Genomic DNA, 17136 nt, shown 5'->3' with positions numbered 1-17136 from the left:
ATACTTGCACTTTGAGGGAGATTGATTTGTAGAGATGAGATTCAGTAGGAGATGCCATGAATTGACTTAATTGTTGAGTGGCATACATGATGTCCGGTCGAGTAGTGGTGAGATAGATAAGACGGCCAACCAAACGACGATATACAAAAGGGTCGGATAGCAAGGGACTTTTGTCTTGATATAGTCTTGTGGTACTATCCATTGGAACAGAGGCAGGTTTAGCACCTAATAAACCAGAATCATCCAAAAGATCAAGACAATATTTTCTCTGAGATAAGCAAATTCCCTTCTCCGATTGAGCAACTTCAATACCCAAAAAATATTTTAATGGGCCCAAGTCTTTAATTCGGAAGTGTTGATGTAAAATAGACTTAATGGCAGCAAGTTGGACTTGGCAGAAGCTCAAGTTGGTTTGAAGGACGAGCTTTTTCATCTTCTTCTTGCACTCTACAGAGCAACAATTTGGGGACAATTGATTTGGCCAGAATGAGAGAGGGATTATATGTCTTTGAACCCAATTTCGGTAAAAATTTATCCACTACACACTCCATAAATTCCATCCAATCTCCACCCATTATACCTTCCAATATATGGCATTTTCGTTTAGGACACCTTTCTGGGCAAAGACTTAATCATTTACATAAACAATTTCCTTTTATCTCTATGCATCATGATGAGGCTTGTGACATTTGTCATCTTTCTAAACAAAAGAAACTTTCATTTTCTCAAAGTTTTAACAAAGCCAATGCAAGTTTTGATTTATTACACTTTGATATTTGGGGTCCGTTTCGACAAAATTCTATTCATAATCATAAATATTTTTTTTACTATTGTTGATGATTTTAGCCGCTTTACATGGGTTACTTTATTAAAATCAAAAAGAGAAGTACAGAATCAAATAAAAAATTTTATTACTTTAATTGAAACACAATTCAACTCCAAAGTCAAAACTATTCGTTCCGATAATGGACCAGAATTTATTTTACCTGATTTTTATGCTTCAAAGGGCATTATTCATCAACGTAGTTGTGTTGAAACTCCTCAACAAAATGGAAGGGTAGAACGCAAGCATCAACATATTTTGAACAAAGCTCAAGCTGGTTTGAAGGACGAGCTTTTTCATTGAAAGGAAGTGCCATGAAAGAAAAGTGTTGGGCTGACGAAAAGTCCAAAAGAGACTCCGAATGAAGTTGTTGGTGTGCCCTTTCTCCTTGATCCATGGATGTCAGCAGAGCTCAAGAGGAGCTCTGATACCATAATAAAATTGTGAAAGAATAGGAAAATAAAAGAATTGTGAAAGAAAAAGATGAAGAAATTTTATTGATTGTTGATTGAATGAATTGTAAACTATGAAAGTAAAATTAAGTATATATAGAGTATTGGCCTATGAAAGATAAAAGTAGATAAAGATAAGATATCGAGATAAAGATAAGATATAGAGATAAAGATAAAGATAACTATAAGATAAGATAAAGACTAAATTATCATTTAATTTGTGTATTCTGTTGGGCTGAATTTGTGGGCCGTGAGACGTCTTTATTGTTGTCATGGGCTAAGGTGGAAGAGTGGTTTAATAAAAAACAATGCTACGAACAGCAGCATACGACTCAAAGCACGGATAAAAATTTATATGCAGCCCGCCCAATTTCCTTGAAACTTATTGCCTCCATATGCTAAGTATGATCGTCTTTAACGCACATAGAGAATCAACAGGATAAGTGCGCAACATCATAATTGAATTAGATTCAAAAATCACTCTTTTATTACAGTTTCTTATTATTTCATTGGAATAAATTACAACAAAAAGAACTTATGGTTATCCATGAGTACTAAAAAGAAGGATAAAGATAGAATAGAGAATTAGATGTAATGCGACTAATGATTGAGCCAAAAAATTTCTTATATAGAGTTTTTCTCTTAATTATCTAGGATGCATAGACACCTAGATAATTAAATATGTATCTCTAATACCCCATTTTTTGCTATAAACGCATCCCGGATACTGTAACTCCGGGTAATATGACTCATTTTTTCTCTATAAGCATATCTCAGATATCTCAGGTATGTCATATCCCAGGTGCTCAGTCGCCGGGATATGCTCTTAATTGCGCTCAAGTCATAATACCCAAGATGTGATATGTTGTGTAAATCCATAAATGCTATGTGTTTTATAGATTTTTATAAATAATATAATTATTTAATTTAAACAACAAAAATCCGTATATTAATTGCTTTTCAAAAGAGATATACTTCGTTTCAAAATTCAAACGGTTAAACTTGATAAGCACGCTTGAATTTTTAAAGCCAAAATCTTTCTGTTGCATATAGCGGCCTTTTCAGGTAGGTTTTGAGATGACTTTCGTTGCTTCTAAAGTGCTAGGATAGTAACATCTCTGCCTATGAGGTCAGCTGGTAGCTTCAGCTTACTATCTATGGTCTCTTTTATTTTCCAAAAAGTGCCCCTTAGGGGTCCTATACCTACTTGATTACGTTAAAACGAAAAATTCTTATATCAACTATACGCTTGAGCAATTAGTTAAATAATATTTCAGTACAATTTTAAAATTATATATGTATACATTAATTATCAAAACTCAATTTAAAACTAACATTGATTTATAATAACAAACCATATATATTACTAAAAAATTTGTTGATTCTTTGGATATGATGGGACAACAAATACAGATAACTCATAAGTCATAACAGACTGATAATATATCAAAATACAATGTTATAAGATATATATGAGTCAAAATTAGATTCACTTTCTGGTTTTTGCTTCGCTAATGATGCAGCAGCAACTGGAGTTCAATCAACTAACACTATCATGACGGAATTGCAATGGTTCTCTATGTTGAGAAGACAATTTTGGTATTGCCAAGGATCTGGGAGTTCAGAGAGGATGAGATTCCAGAGAAGTTTAGTGAGCACAAAAATCTCAGAACTTCTGGGAGTCCATGGTTATATGAGGTTTAGAGTTTTGGTCTTATTTTACTGTTGTATCACTCAAGTCAATTAGTTGAACCATTCTTCAACTATTTAACTAGTTTATACTTCAAATCCTACTAATTCACAATACGTATTAATTCCCACGGACAAAAGAGAGAAACTCAACCCGTTTAAGAGAATCTATTGGGCATCCCTAGTTCCCTACGACCCCAGTGCTCATGTAGATTGTGGGGAGTCTTCTTTTTTTTTTTCTCTAATAACCATAATCGAAAAATAAATTATCAATTTTGAGTGAACAATCAGCATGTTTAGTGGTTTGTGCAATTAGTGTGTAGGGTGTGTGAATGTGTTATTAAATAAAAATAAAAAAGATAAAGAATATATTAAAAAGGATAGGGAGAGACTATTTTTTCTAAACACTAATCAGCTTCCTCCTCTCAGCTCTCATTATCTCCTAAAAGAAAATTAAAACCTATTCTGAAACAATGGGTAATAAAAAATAATCACGAAAATGATGCAATAGGAAAGATTTATGGAAATAGATGGCAGCAGAATATAGAAATCATGAGGCCATGACTGAGCACTTATATAGCTTATAAGCAACTTGAATAGAAAGAACCATCATTCCTAGACCTTTCACATTCATTTTTTCCCTTTTTCTGTATTTCCCATGCATCTACTGGCTAATGCTCGTCTTTCACATGATTGTCATCCCATCAATTTCATCAATATCAACCAATGAAACACCAGGAACCAATAAAAATATCAAATCATGAAGCCGCCACCATTTCAATTTCGCAGAGTAAGACAAACCCCCGCCCCCGGCCAGTGCAAACCTTCACCAATTTATCTCCAAAACTTGTTAAAGCAATCATTCTATCTTCACTGACCTTCATCAAAGATATCATCATCTTGATGGAGAACTGGACCGCTCTTTGTGAATGCGAGGTTTGTTTGGTTTGTTCCCTCGACCAATGAAGACCGAACTACCTGCAAGTTAATTTACACATTTTTTTTGTATAACTTAAAAAGTACATCTCAGGTATTCAATACAAGAGAAGTTGAGCTCAAAATATAAATATGTCCATTTTTTTACCAGTTGACCATATAATCAAACAGAACTTGTTCAAGTTAAAGATCACTTATATAGTTCGTACATAGTGGGAAGGTAGGACATGCTGTTGCAGTGTTATGCCTGGGACAATGCAGGAGATTCTAACACAAACGAGATTCTAGTCTGTTACACATGAACACCTCTTTATATTTCATGTTTATAAGGGTGCGAGTGTCATGTAACCTAACATTTAGAGAAGTTCTTACTTTTATAAAGGTGGTCTATGTAATTTACCCTAAATATAAAAATTATAAAGAGCTCCTCAATCTTATTCCTTCTAATTTTTCATCTATTGATGATTGCAATAAACTATTTTTTTTCCAATTTTAGAATGTGACAATTGGAAAATTTCAGCAAAGTGTTTACATCAAAATAATGGCAAAGAATATATCAGTCCACATTTATTCAAATTTGTAATACAGCAAGGTATCTCCTGAGTATACAATGTCATAATTGAAGTAATTACTCATTAGTGCTTTACTGTTCCAGATGATGTCCCCAACTCATCATGGTGAAACAGCTTCCATTATCATTATTGGTTATTGCCATTTGATTAATTAGACACCCCTCCCAATTTCGTTGCGAGTGTTATTAGTGCTATATTTTAGGGAATAAAGCAAATGTGCAAACTTTCAACCGGAAGAATTCTAGTACCAAACTTCACAAAGCTTAATCTGTTTAATCCTAGCTTTCCCTTGAAACCAACTGACTAATTGACAGCTGCCGAGACCACTTCTAAAGTTTATTTTAGGAATTGAAAACCATTCTTCTTCCTCGTAGGCTACAATTCTTTCTAACCATAGACAAGCTCATGACCTAAAGATTTGGCTTTTCAAAAGTGGCTTATTTGGTTTTCCCAAAATTGTAACAGCTATATTTGGTAAATAAAAATGATAGTGACTTTCAATAAGCATAAGCTACAAAAATTGTGTTTGGGAAAATTGTTGTTAATATTTAAAATGAATTTAGTAGGTATAAATGTAACAAAGACAAAAATCAAATGTTCAATAATATATAAAACTATATTAGATATTTTAACTTTGAAACACAAGCTATTTTTGAAAAGTATATCTTTATAGGTGCTTTCAAAAACATTCCTAGCTTTTCAATGCTAAACAAATATGCACATAATTTTTTGATAGCTATGCTGCATGACTATATATTATTTTTAGCCAACACTAAACCCTAAATACTAAATTCAAAATCATACATCCGAATAGTATAAAAATAAGGTGTTGTCCAAAGTGTTTGGCTAATATTGATAAAAAGTATTAGACCCCTAGCAATTCTCTTTTTTTTTATTAATTTGCAAAATACAAAATGAGATGTTTGTATCTTCACAAGCACCTCTTCAAAAAGTTTTATCAAATTAGGCGTTCAGCACCGATGAATGTAGCAACTGTTGTCTGAGACCAGAATAATGCTTCAATTTATCACTTGGTGACCAATGTATTTAGAATACTAGTACTAATATCTGATTTTCGGCTACCGAGGTAAATTCGAATTGCAGTTTTCTACCAGATGGTGGGGAAAAAGAAAGTAACAAGCTATGAATAAAGCAGAAGGCAAGCTCACATTTCATGGCAATAAAGAAAAACAAGAACCTAGTTTACCATACACTCGAGTCAAATAGCATATGGAAGGTTCAGACTGTCCAACCTTTTCGATTTCCTCTAAAATGTGTGTGTTCTCCTTCAAGTACTGTATTGCTTTCTCCCTTCCCTGTCCCAATCTGTTCCAAGACAAATTGAAAATAGAATTAATCCACGAGAATTTCTCATATTAAGACAGCCCATAATTGAAGGAAGAAAGAGAACTGGAAAGAATGTTTTATTGTTTGTAGAGTTAATTTCCTTCACTGCCGAACCATACGGAATTTGTGTTAGTAGGTACAGGACTAAAGAGAAGACAAAGTTCACATTGTAGGTTTATGCCATTTTAATGAAAATCATGTCTAATGCAATAAAATTTAGGTCATATCGGATGTTCTAGGATTGTAGATAATATGCATGTGATTGCATCTGTTAGAATCAAAACTGGCTTTCTGGAGTTGGCTGTCTTCTGTTAGGAGAATTTTAGAATCTGTGACAGATAAAGAAAAATTGATTGGAGAAAGGAGAAAAAGAGAAAAAAAAGGGGGGGGGGGGTTGAAATTAGAAATATACAAGATAATTAAAGCAAAATAATGCTATATATAATTTGCTCTTCCATTTACAAAATACAAATAACAAAAAGCAAATTCTCTAATTAACATTCTTATGAATCTCCCATCTACATCGAGTTGAAGTTCCATGTGAAGTCCTATTACAGAAAGTAAGAAACAATGCAAACCATTAAAAAAAATGATACTAAGCTTCATAAGCAAGTTTGAGATAATACCGATGGTCCCCATAGCTGTACCAAGAACCTTTCTTTAGGACAATGTCCAGTATTTCTGCACAATCTAAAATGCAACCCTGACAAAAAAAACTAATGAGTCAAAATAGTGATATACAACTAAGGTTAACAATACTTTTCTGTTGCAACACTCACCAGCTTACTGACTCCTTCACCGAATATAATCTCGAATTCAGCTATTTTGTAAGGCCTTGATACCTAAACAATTCAGAGAGTTAATAACACCATAGTGAAGTATAAAATGTAGCATAATTACCAAGAAGAGAATTTTTAGCTCATCAAAATCTTCTAGCAACCCTATCAAGTATAGTTGTCAAGTGCCATACAAGATGGCATTGAGAATCTCAATACCTGTATTTCCGTTAATTCAGTAAGATAATCATTAGGTAATAACTATCAGATGCCTGCATGTTGTTATATAGTACATTAATATAAATAATAAATAATGTTTAATAGAACTTTTCAAGTTATCACTTTCCTTTTCAACACTTGATTAAGTGTAACATGAGTGTGGTTGGCCACACAATTATTTTTTACGGAGGCTATGGTTTCGAAGTGATCAATGCCGAGGGTAAAACTATTTTAGACTTTTCCTCAACCTTTGATCTTCTCATCGCAAATATATGTTTTAAAAAGGGAGACGAACATCTTATAACCTATAAGAGTAGCATGACAAGCTCTCAAATCGACTTCTTCTTGTTGAGGAGAGTCGACCGAAAATTTTGCATTAATTGTAAAATTATCCCGGGAGAGAGTTTGACAACACAACATAGGGTGCTCGTCATGGATTTTCGCGTTGAGCAAAAGTTGAGGAAAAGACATCATACGAAGAACCCAAGGACGAGGTGGTGGCGGATGAAAGGTGAGAAACAAAGAAGTTTCCTAAGACGGGTAGGAGAAGAGGCAAAGTGGGATGGGAATGGAAGCGCGGAAGAGATGTGGAGGGAGATTGCAGAAGTTATTAGAAAAACAGCAAAAGAAAGCTTTGGTAAATCTAAAGGAATAAGACCAAGAGACAAAGAGTCCTGGTGGTGGAATGCGACTGTACAAGAAAAGATAAGGATAAAAAGGGAGTGCTTTAAAAAGTGGTCTTTATGCCGCAACGCAGATAACTGGAAAAAATATAAGGCGGCTAAGAAAGAGACAAAAGTGACTGTAAGTGAAGCAAGAACAAGAGCATATGAGGGTCTCTACTAGTCTTTGGACACGAAAGAAGGAGAAAAATGTATATATAGAATCGCAAAGAACCGTGAAAGAAGAACGAGAGATTTGGATCAGGTTAAGTGCATAAAGGATAAGGATGGAGAGGTGTTGGCTCAAAAGGAAAAGATTAATAAAAGGTGGAAAAGCAACTTCCACGAGTTATTTAATGAGGGACAGAAGACTCTTCCGAGCTTTAGTCGGTTATGCACAAGGGAAGAAGATCAAAACTTTGACCACTATCGAAGGATTCGAGACTTCGAGGTAAAAGAGGTTCTAAAGCAGATGAGAAATGGCAGGGCAGTAGGACCTGATAATATCCCGATTAAGGTTTGGAAGGGTCTTGGAGAAAAGGGCATCAACTGGTTAACCAAACTTTTTAATGAGATTTTAAGGTCAGAAAATGCCTGATGAGTGGAGAAAGAGCACTTTGGTACCTATTTACAAGAATAAGAGAAATATACAAAGTTGCGAAAACTATAGAGGAATCAAGCTTATGAGTCATACCATGAAGTTATGGGAAAGGGTGATAGAACGGAAGTTGAGAAAAGAGACACAAGTAACAGAGAACCAATTTGGATTTATGTCAGGCAGATCTAGCACTGAAGCGATATACCTTTTAAGAAGGATGATGGAGAGGTATCGTAGTAATAAAACGAATCTACATATGGTGTTTATTGATTTGGAAAAAGCGTATGATAGAGTACCAAGGGAGGTCTTATGGAAGGGTTTAGAAAAGAGGAGAGTAAAGATCGCATATATTCATGCAGTTAAAGACATGTATGATAGGGTCACAACTAATGTGAAGACTCAAAGTGGTGTGACAGAGGAATTTCCTATTGGTATAGGATTACAACAGGGATCATCCTTAAGTTCATATCTTTTCACATTAGTCTTGAAAGCACATCCAAGAGCCTGTGTCATGGTGCATACTTTTTGCCGATGATATCGTATTTATGGGAAAGTCAAGGGAAGACCTAAATAAGAAGTTTGAGTTATGGAGAGAAGCTCTAGAACTGTATGGACTACGCATAAGCCGTAGCAAGACAGAATATATGGAATGTAAGTTCAGTCTGAGAAGGGAAAACCCTGATATAGAGGTGAAGATTGGAGAAAATATCCTACGAAAAGTTAAAAGTTTTAAGTATCTTGAGTGCATCATACAAGATAATGGAGAGATTGAACAGAATGTAAATCATAAGATCCAAGCAAGTTAGTCAAAATGGCAGAGTGTATCTGATTTTATATGCGACAAAAAAATGCCTTTAAAACTTAAAGGTAAATTCTATCGCACCGCTATAAGACCGGCTATACTTTATGGTACGGAGTGTTGGGCGGCTAAAGGAGAACACGAACATAAGCTGAGTGTAACAGAGATGAAGATGTTGAGACGGATGAGTGGTCATACGCGATTGGATAAAATAAAGAACGAAGATATAAGGGAGAGAGTTGGAGTAGCATCCATTGTGAAAAAGATAGTTGAATCGCGTCTCAAGTGGTTTGGACATGTGAAAAAAAGACCGATAGAACATCCAATCAGGAGGGTGGATGAGATGAAAGATGGACAAGGGGCGAAAGGCAGAGAAAGACCTAAGAAGACCATCCATGAGGTGGTCAAATGAAATCTACATGTAAACGGTCTCTCTGTAGACATGATACATGACAGAACACAATGACATCGTTTGATTCATGTAACCGACCCCATTTAATGGGATAAGGCTTTGTTGTTGTTGTTGTTGTTTGTTTGTACTACTATTCTTTTTAAACATAAGAACACCAGTAAGGCTACAAGATGAGAACTTAGCGATCCTCCTTACAAAACCAAAAGAAACGAAGCTACCATTGAAATGTAACTTTCTGATCTCCCTCGTCTCTTGTACTCTTTCAACCTACTTAGCATTGTAACTGAAACCAAACCTGAGGTAACCTAACGATTCTTGACCATGGGCCCACTCACCAAGTGACAAATTTTTTACTGCCAACCATGTGTTCCTTTTAAATAACCACCATACCCACTATTGTATTGGCACTCAAAAAGATGTCATCCTTCAAAAAAATACACATCACTATTCGCAAGTTGCAATCAGCACCAAATTTGAGTATAGTCGCTTATCCACCTTAGCATCCTCGTCTCGTCCACACTAAACTTATGCTCATGTTTACAGGTTGCCGTCCAATAATATGTCTCGTACATCATAGTCAGTCTAATGATAATGCGGTAAAATTTACCCTCAAGGGTACTTTTTGTCACATATGAAGCCCGAAACACTCCACCACTTTGACCAATTTGCTTGATCTTATTATTTACATCTTCCTCTATTACCCCATTTTCTTGAATAATACAACCAAGATGCTAAATCTCTTCACTCATGGTATGATATCTTATTAAATTTTCACTTCTATGTTTGAGTCCACCTTTTGCTTGCTAAACTTACATTTCATTTACTGCGTCTTTGTCAAACTAATGCATGCTCTATGTACCTCCAAAACTTGTAACCACAAATCCACTCATTTAAATCATCCCTCGATTTGCCTATAAGAACAATATCACTGGCAAAAAGTATGCACCATGATACAAGTTCTTGGACATGTTTAGTAAGCACCTCCAAGATAAATGTGGAAAGATAGTAGCTTAGATATGACTCTTGGTGTAATCCTGCACCAATGAAAAATTCCTAAGTTCTCAAGTTAGTTGTAACCCCATCATATGTGTCCTTAATTATAAGAATATCAATTATCTTTACTCCTTTTCTTCTCCAACATATCCTACAGGACCTCCCAATCTACTCAGTATAAAACTGTGACAAACCCCAACAGCCAAGAAGTTCAGGGGCAGCATAGAGAAATTACTCCTTTTAAATATACATATAGCAGGAGAGGAATATAAAGAATAACTAATTAGTAAGGAAGGCATCGTGAATTTAGGGAGTTAGTTACAGGAGAGAAATATAAATAGGAGTGAGGAGCTTTGGTTTAAGGTAGGAAAAGACTAAAGTGAAAATTGTGGAGAGAATTGGCCTCTCAAATGCCAAACGTCATTTCAGTAGAGTCATACACACATACTCAATATACTCATTCACTGGTTTGGAGCTATCACATTGATACTCCCTCTTCAGTGATTTCACACTACTTCTATTCTTGTTATTCTTGATCATTCATACTACTTGCTTCTCTACACTTCTTGATCATTCACACACTACTTCTATTCTTGTGATATCTGAGAACCTTACAAAAACCAAACTGATTCTCCGAAAACTATGTCTCTTGTCTTATCCTCCGCTATATCATCCTCAACCATAACTTCAAGATATGACTCATGAGCTTCATCCTCTCCAAAGTGCTCTTTCTCCATTTATTTGGCAATCTTCTTAGACCTTATTGTGGTGTAAAATACAAAGTAACTTGAAGCACTTAAAAGGTCTCTTCCTAGTACTAACATAGTTCAGTTATTCCTCTATCTAATCCTCCCTGTATTTAACTATTCCCGCCAAAAGTTCCTCAGTTACAATTTTGTTGGACCTTATCAAACCTAAAGGCTCTCTTCCTATGCTTATCTCACTTGAACACTATACCATGTAATGCTCCCTACCACAGACAAACTAAAACATAATGGTTCCATTCATATTTTCCCATGGTTTTCTCCATCTTTAACCACTCCGCCTATTTTATATCTGATTTACTTTCCCTGTTGGGGCTTTTAAAGTCGTTTTCAACATGCCCACACATAATTTTAAGTCATCTTCCACCACTGTCCTAATGGATCTTTTACCGCTCAACCTTGAATTCGATACAATTTTATAATTGTTCAATACAAGTACTCCTTAAACTTGAGCAGTAAATTTTATCACAACCAACAAAGCTTAGATGAGAATGGGTGGCAAGCGGGGAAGCCCGCCCCGCCCCGTCGCGCCGAAAGCCCGCCAAACCACCCCGCCCCGCCTAGTGAGACGGTCCTAAAATCCCACCCTACCCTGCCTAACTGCGGGCTGGTGGGCTAAGCCCACCAAATCTCCTCTTTTTTTTTACTATTAACTATTAAATAATATATATAATTCCACAATCATTTTAATAAATTTATAATTTCTAAAGGCATAAAAAAATTATAATTTTTAAATTCACAAACATTAAAGTCTTCGTAATTATAAATATTGTCTCCAAAGCAAAATAAACATAATCCAAAACACAATTATAAATATTGTCTCCAAAGCAAAATAAAACATAATCTAAAACACTCAATTTTCATCTTCATTCTCTTGAAAGTTGGGTTGGGAGAATTGGGTTTTGGCAAAAAAATTGCAAAAATATCCCCTTCCCAAAAAAACACTAAGCTCGGCGAGGAAGCCCGCCCCGCCAAAGCCTGCGGTTTAAGCGGTGCCGGTTAGGCGGCCTTTTGCTATTTGGCTATCCCAATTTTCCAGCCCGGCCCGCCTTTTGGCGGGTTACGCAGGCCGGGCCGGCGGGTTTAGGCCCGTTTGCCACCCCAATGAGATGCACTTGGAAGCAATGATCAAAGATCCTTGGATGATCAGGTTCATCACCAACCCTACTATCCCAGATTGCATTTGATGCAACTCCTAATAAATATTGTGTTTGTAATGATGTTAGTGCTAAGTACTTAATGTGGGAATGGCAAGATCAGTTATTGTTCTCATGGCTTTTCCTTCACTTGCATACCAAAATAAGAATGATGTGGAATTCTTATAAACGAAAGTAAACCCAAGCAAGGAATTCAAACAGTACACTAACAGATAGGTAAACTATAGGAAAGAAAAAGTCAAATTTCTAACTTCAAAAGGGTACAACATAACTTAAAGAAGAAAGTAATTGGAAGTATGTATCAAGTAACTATGTTAGCTACACAGCAGAAATGAAGAGCTTTCAAATGTGCATTCAAATATTCTAGTTTACCTTGCTCTTTTGCACTCTTGCACGGACTTTAAGGCCAATTTCTTCATCTCCTTTAGCCTAAAATAAAATTAACATTAATGCTTAATACTAAAGAATTTTGAAATAATGATTAAAGATTATAAAGTAACAAGTAATTCTTTGCACGAAAGCCACTAGGATTGGTCCTAGTGGTGAGGGTTTAGGTAGTATGCATGAGGTTCTAGGTTCAAACCTCATTGCTATTGTGGGAAAAAAAAAATAAAAGTAAAAATAAGAAAAAGTAATTAATGATAGTATGTTAAGGAGAAATGCAACTCCCATGTTTAAAATAATACATAACAATATATCAAGAAAGTTATTGTGCTTACAGACTTTATCTTCCCTATAGGACGAACTTCTAGCCGAACTGACGCAAAGAACTTCAATGCAATTCCACCACTTGTCACTTCTGGATTTCCATAATAGACGCCAATCTACAAAACAATTAAGATAAATCATAAAAATAAAACCAAAATATTTAACATATCTCAACACATCATTGAAATTATATAATTAAGTGATGTGAATTTACAGTACCTATATGAGTGCATGCAATCCTTGACAAGAAGGTTAAACTAATCAAACACAAATGCAAATACCTTATATCTTATTTGATTCAAAAATATTAGTGTACAGCCAGCTTTTGAGGCATTTCCAGACATCTTGCGTAAAGCTTGACTCATAAGGCGAGCTTGCAACCCCATTTGCTGCATTCCAATCTCACCCTATGTATTATGAAGAAGAGTTAGAAATGAAATTCAATTGCCTAAATTATAAAACAAAGCTACCTATAAATAACAAAAGTAACTGTTAGTCTGTTACCTCAATTTCTGCTCGTGGAGTGAGAGCTGAGACAGAATCCACACAAATGAGATCTACGGCACCAGATCTACACATTCGATCTGCAACTGTAATATAGAAATTTCGATCAACTCATAGATCCAATACAGCAACCTGCTATGCAGCAAGGACAATGCAAAACATTAGCTTATCCATTTCAACCCAACCACTTAAAGGCATAGATATTACTCTCAAGAGCCATCTCTCCGTGATCAGGTTGGCAGACAATCAAATTTTCTACATCCACTCCTAATGATTTAGAGTATGCTGGATCAAAGGCGTGCTCAGCATCAACGAGCATTGCATTTCCTCCTAGTTTCTAGACATCAAAAATAGAACTGCACGTTGGTCTCAAAACATATTTACATCAAGTACATTATTGTCATATAAATGAATTACCTGCACTTCTGCAATAGCATGAAGTGCAATGGTAGTCTTCCCACTGCTTTCTGGTCCAAATATCTAGAAATATAGTCAGAAGATAATGTCAGTTTGACCATGACAGAACAATTCAGGCATAAAGTAATAAAAAGAATCAACAACCCTATCATGTGTAAATTCATGAACAAAAGAATCAAGGAGCAATAACGCATAAACCAGCTTTTTCGGATAGTTTTATCAGAAGCCCTCCCAAACTACAGTAACATACTCCTATACAGGTTAAGCACTACGTATGAAGATTGATAAACACAGGTCAGGGTACAGAGAGAAACAAGATGAAAATGGGGAAAAGGTAAACTAAAGTGCAGGTAAAATAAAAATAAAAAAGGTCCATAACTCCATAAGCAGTACAAATCCACCATTCAGCTAGTACGTCTTTCAAAGTAATGTACACAAAGAAACCAATGAGAAATTTCCAGCATGGTAACCGAGCAATCCTAACTTGTTGAAGATGCCATAAAACACCAAAACTAGTAACAAATACCAATTGAATAAAACCCCAATGACCCAATCCTTGCAGCTTACAAATATATCTCATTCTTCATAATTCACACCCAATTATTTTACTTACTCCTCACTCCAGAAACCTAAAAGTTGTAAATAAGATGGTGCGAAAAACTAAAAGAACAGTGACCACAAACATATACCAGGCAACAATACCTCAACAATTCTACCTTTCGGAAGACCGCCACCTAAAGCACAGTCCAAGGTCAAACAGCCACTAGGAAATGTTTCACTGCAACATTCAGGATGATTTTTTTTGGGGGGGGGGGGGGGGATTTATATGACAGAAAATAGTCAGGCCACAATTTGACATTTTTTTTCCCTTAAATATAATACAATAGATTAGGAAAATATGTGATTAAAAATAACTACAAATATGAAGATACATACACTAAAGCTCCCCCAGCACTGCCCAATCTTGTAACACTTCCCTTTCCAAAAGAATTGTTTATGTCATTCATTGCTGCTTCTAGTGCTTTTTGCTGGAACAAATATTTCATTGTCAGTTAAAACAAATTTAAAACTCGTTGAGCAGAAAGTTAATACGAAAATATCCATCAGCTATCCATTGATCATTCAGTAAAAATGGAACAACAACTACACTTATGGGCAATGCTCACATCATGATTTCTTTAAAACAGATAAATAAAACCACTTTAAGAAACTATACATGAATTAAAGCAGAATAGACAATGTTATAAAATGCTATTTCAAACATTAAGATATTAGGGAAGAATAGAAAAGATGATAAGGAGAAATTTTGAATATTGTAATATGACAATCTAAAAGAGCAATCATACATATATAGAAGCTATAAATTTCACATAAACACTGTGTTATTGAATATATCTCACACATCACTCTTTTACAATATTGTCTATCTTCTCTTGACAGACAATTCTTGACAAACATACAATTAAAATTTCCTTTTAAACAATTACAGATTCCCCTCTAAACAAGTGAGAAGATGAACCGTGGCAGCATCTTATGGTTTGAAAATTGAAAGATAATCAAGTAATAAGAAAACCCCCTGATATGAACTAGAAAAAGAGAGTCAACTAAAATAAGCACGTCTCCTGAAATGCCTCCTATGTCCCATCTATTCCAGTAAATATGAACTTGCTCATTATAATGCCAAAAAGAATACAATTCATCAGGAACAAGCCATTGCCATTTGAATTAAAGGAGATCTTAGACAAGTTAGGGAGATCCAAATTTTTCAGGGAAATGTGTAAAACATACATTCAACTCGACAACATAATCCCAACAACAGTAGCATTCATAAAAGGTGTAAGAAAGAACACAAGATAAGGAAGACATAATAAAAGTGATGCAATCCCCCAAGGAGTAAGGAGAGGAACCCCTTTCCAATATTATGGAAAAATCCAACCCAACCTTATCATAGGCCTTCTAAAATCTAGTTTAGAAACTGCACCTCTTCATCACCTTTTAAACCTAATCAACAACTTAATGAGCTTCAGAGATGCATGCCCGCAAAAGAGAACAACCAAGTGCTTAACAGCTGCTTGGAAATCAACATCTTTCTAGAGATGCTATCAATCATATGTTAGAATCTCTGTACCATTTTTTTCCATTTTTGATAGCATACTTAATCAGCTGATGAAAATTCCACAAAAAAAAAAAGAAAAAGACGATAAAACCGTAGAACTCTTATATAAAGGAAAGCTTTCTCCAACAGAGATGCATGATGATAATTCACCGGAACACAGAAGTTACAACAAATGTTCAAAAAACTTTATGCCCCAGTCATTTCGGTCTTGTAGGTTTCAATAGTCATCGTAAGTAACAAACGTAAGTCAGATGAATCCCTTGAGGGGTCTCAATCTTGAAGGACTAACCTAACTCATTGCAAAGGACTAATTTGACTAACATTTGTTAAAGGACTATTTTGACTTTTGACTTATCGGAACTTACCGGGACCAAACTTAGAGAGAGAGATAATCAGGTAATGAAACAAGAGAAAATATACAGAGAATACGGGGATATGTGTACCCTGTCAACAAAGCGGGGATCAAAGTCACCAGAAATAGCGCCATTGACTCTGCTTTCAAGCTCGCAGTGAACCCTGAGGTTCTTGGAAGTAGCTGAGATTGGACGAAGACGAAGGGACTTGAAAGGAAGGGGGAGGAAGAGGGCTGAAGAGGAGGGTACTTTGAGAAACGCGGTTTGGGGTTTCAGGGGGAACACCAAATCCATTTAGAATGAAGGACCAATGAAAGAACACTGGTGAGTGGTGACACAAATTCAAAATAATTGTTTCAGCTGAGCGTTGAGAGACAAAGATATGAGTAAAAGACTCTAAAAGGACAAAAGGAGAAGAATATGCTTGAGAGTTGAGCCGAAATCAACAAAAATAAAAAAAAATCCAGCCTTGGGTCGGGTTGTTCACCACAAATGCCGGGTAATGTTACAAGAAAAATAAAATATTCAAAAATTAAATTTAGTTCATTTGTTAAAATTTAGGTGAAGTGAAATATGGATGAATCTTAGTATAGACTCCCCAGGTTTAGTACAAATCCAATTTTTGTAGAAATAGTTACTATCTATAAAGTACAAATATTTGACCGAGTCATTATATTTGTATATTAGACACATTTTAGATACAATATTTTTGACGTTCGTCTAACGTACGTATTTAGTATGTTCAAACATATTTTAATAAAAAAATTTCGGACATATTTAGACATATTTATATAACATCACCTGTCAGCATGTTTTGCATTATTCTTAACATATATTTT

General features: G+C 35.2%; 1 protein-coding gene across 1 annotated transcript; it reads right to left on the bottom strand.

Moving 5' to 3' along the window:
* Positions 1 to 3508: 3508 nt before the first annotated feature.
* On the bottom strand, positions 3509 to 16804 carry LOC112737943 (DNA repair protein recA homolog 1, chloroplastic). The gene is made up of 13 exons (XM_025788105.3): positions 16388 to 16804; positions 14765 to 14856; positions 14531 to 14606; positions 13829 to 13891; positions 13619 to 13748; positions 13412 to 13497; positions 13189 to 13314; positions 12919 to 13023; positions 12572 to 12628; positions 6599 to 6661; positions 6446 to 6522; positions 5726 to 5798; positions 3509 to 3942 (listed from the first exon to the last, which is right to left on the bottom strand). The coding sequence occupies exons 1-13, from the start codon at positions 16589 to 16591 to the stop codon at positions 3835 to 3837; spliced, it is 1260 nt and encodes a 419-aa protein (XP_025643890.1). The 5' UTR covers positions 16592 to 16804; the 3' UTR covers positions 3509 to 3834.
* Between the last annotated feature and the right edge of the window lie 332 nt (positions 16805 to 17136).

This window comes from Arachis hypogaea, chromosome 13, assembly GCF_003086295.3.
Source record: "Arachis hypogaea cultivar Tifrunner chromosome 13, arahy.Tifrunner.gnm2.J5K5, whole genome shotgun sequence".
Classification (NCBI taxonomy): Eukaryota; Viridiplantae; Streptophyta; class Magnoliopsida; order Fabales; family Fabaceae; genus Arachis; species Arachis hypogaea.
Note: the sequence above shows the minus strand (reverse complement) of the source record. Positions and strands in the feature narration are given on the sequence as shown.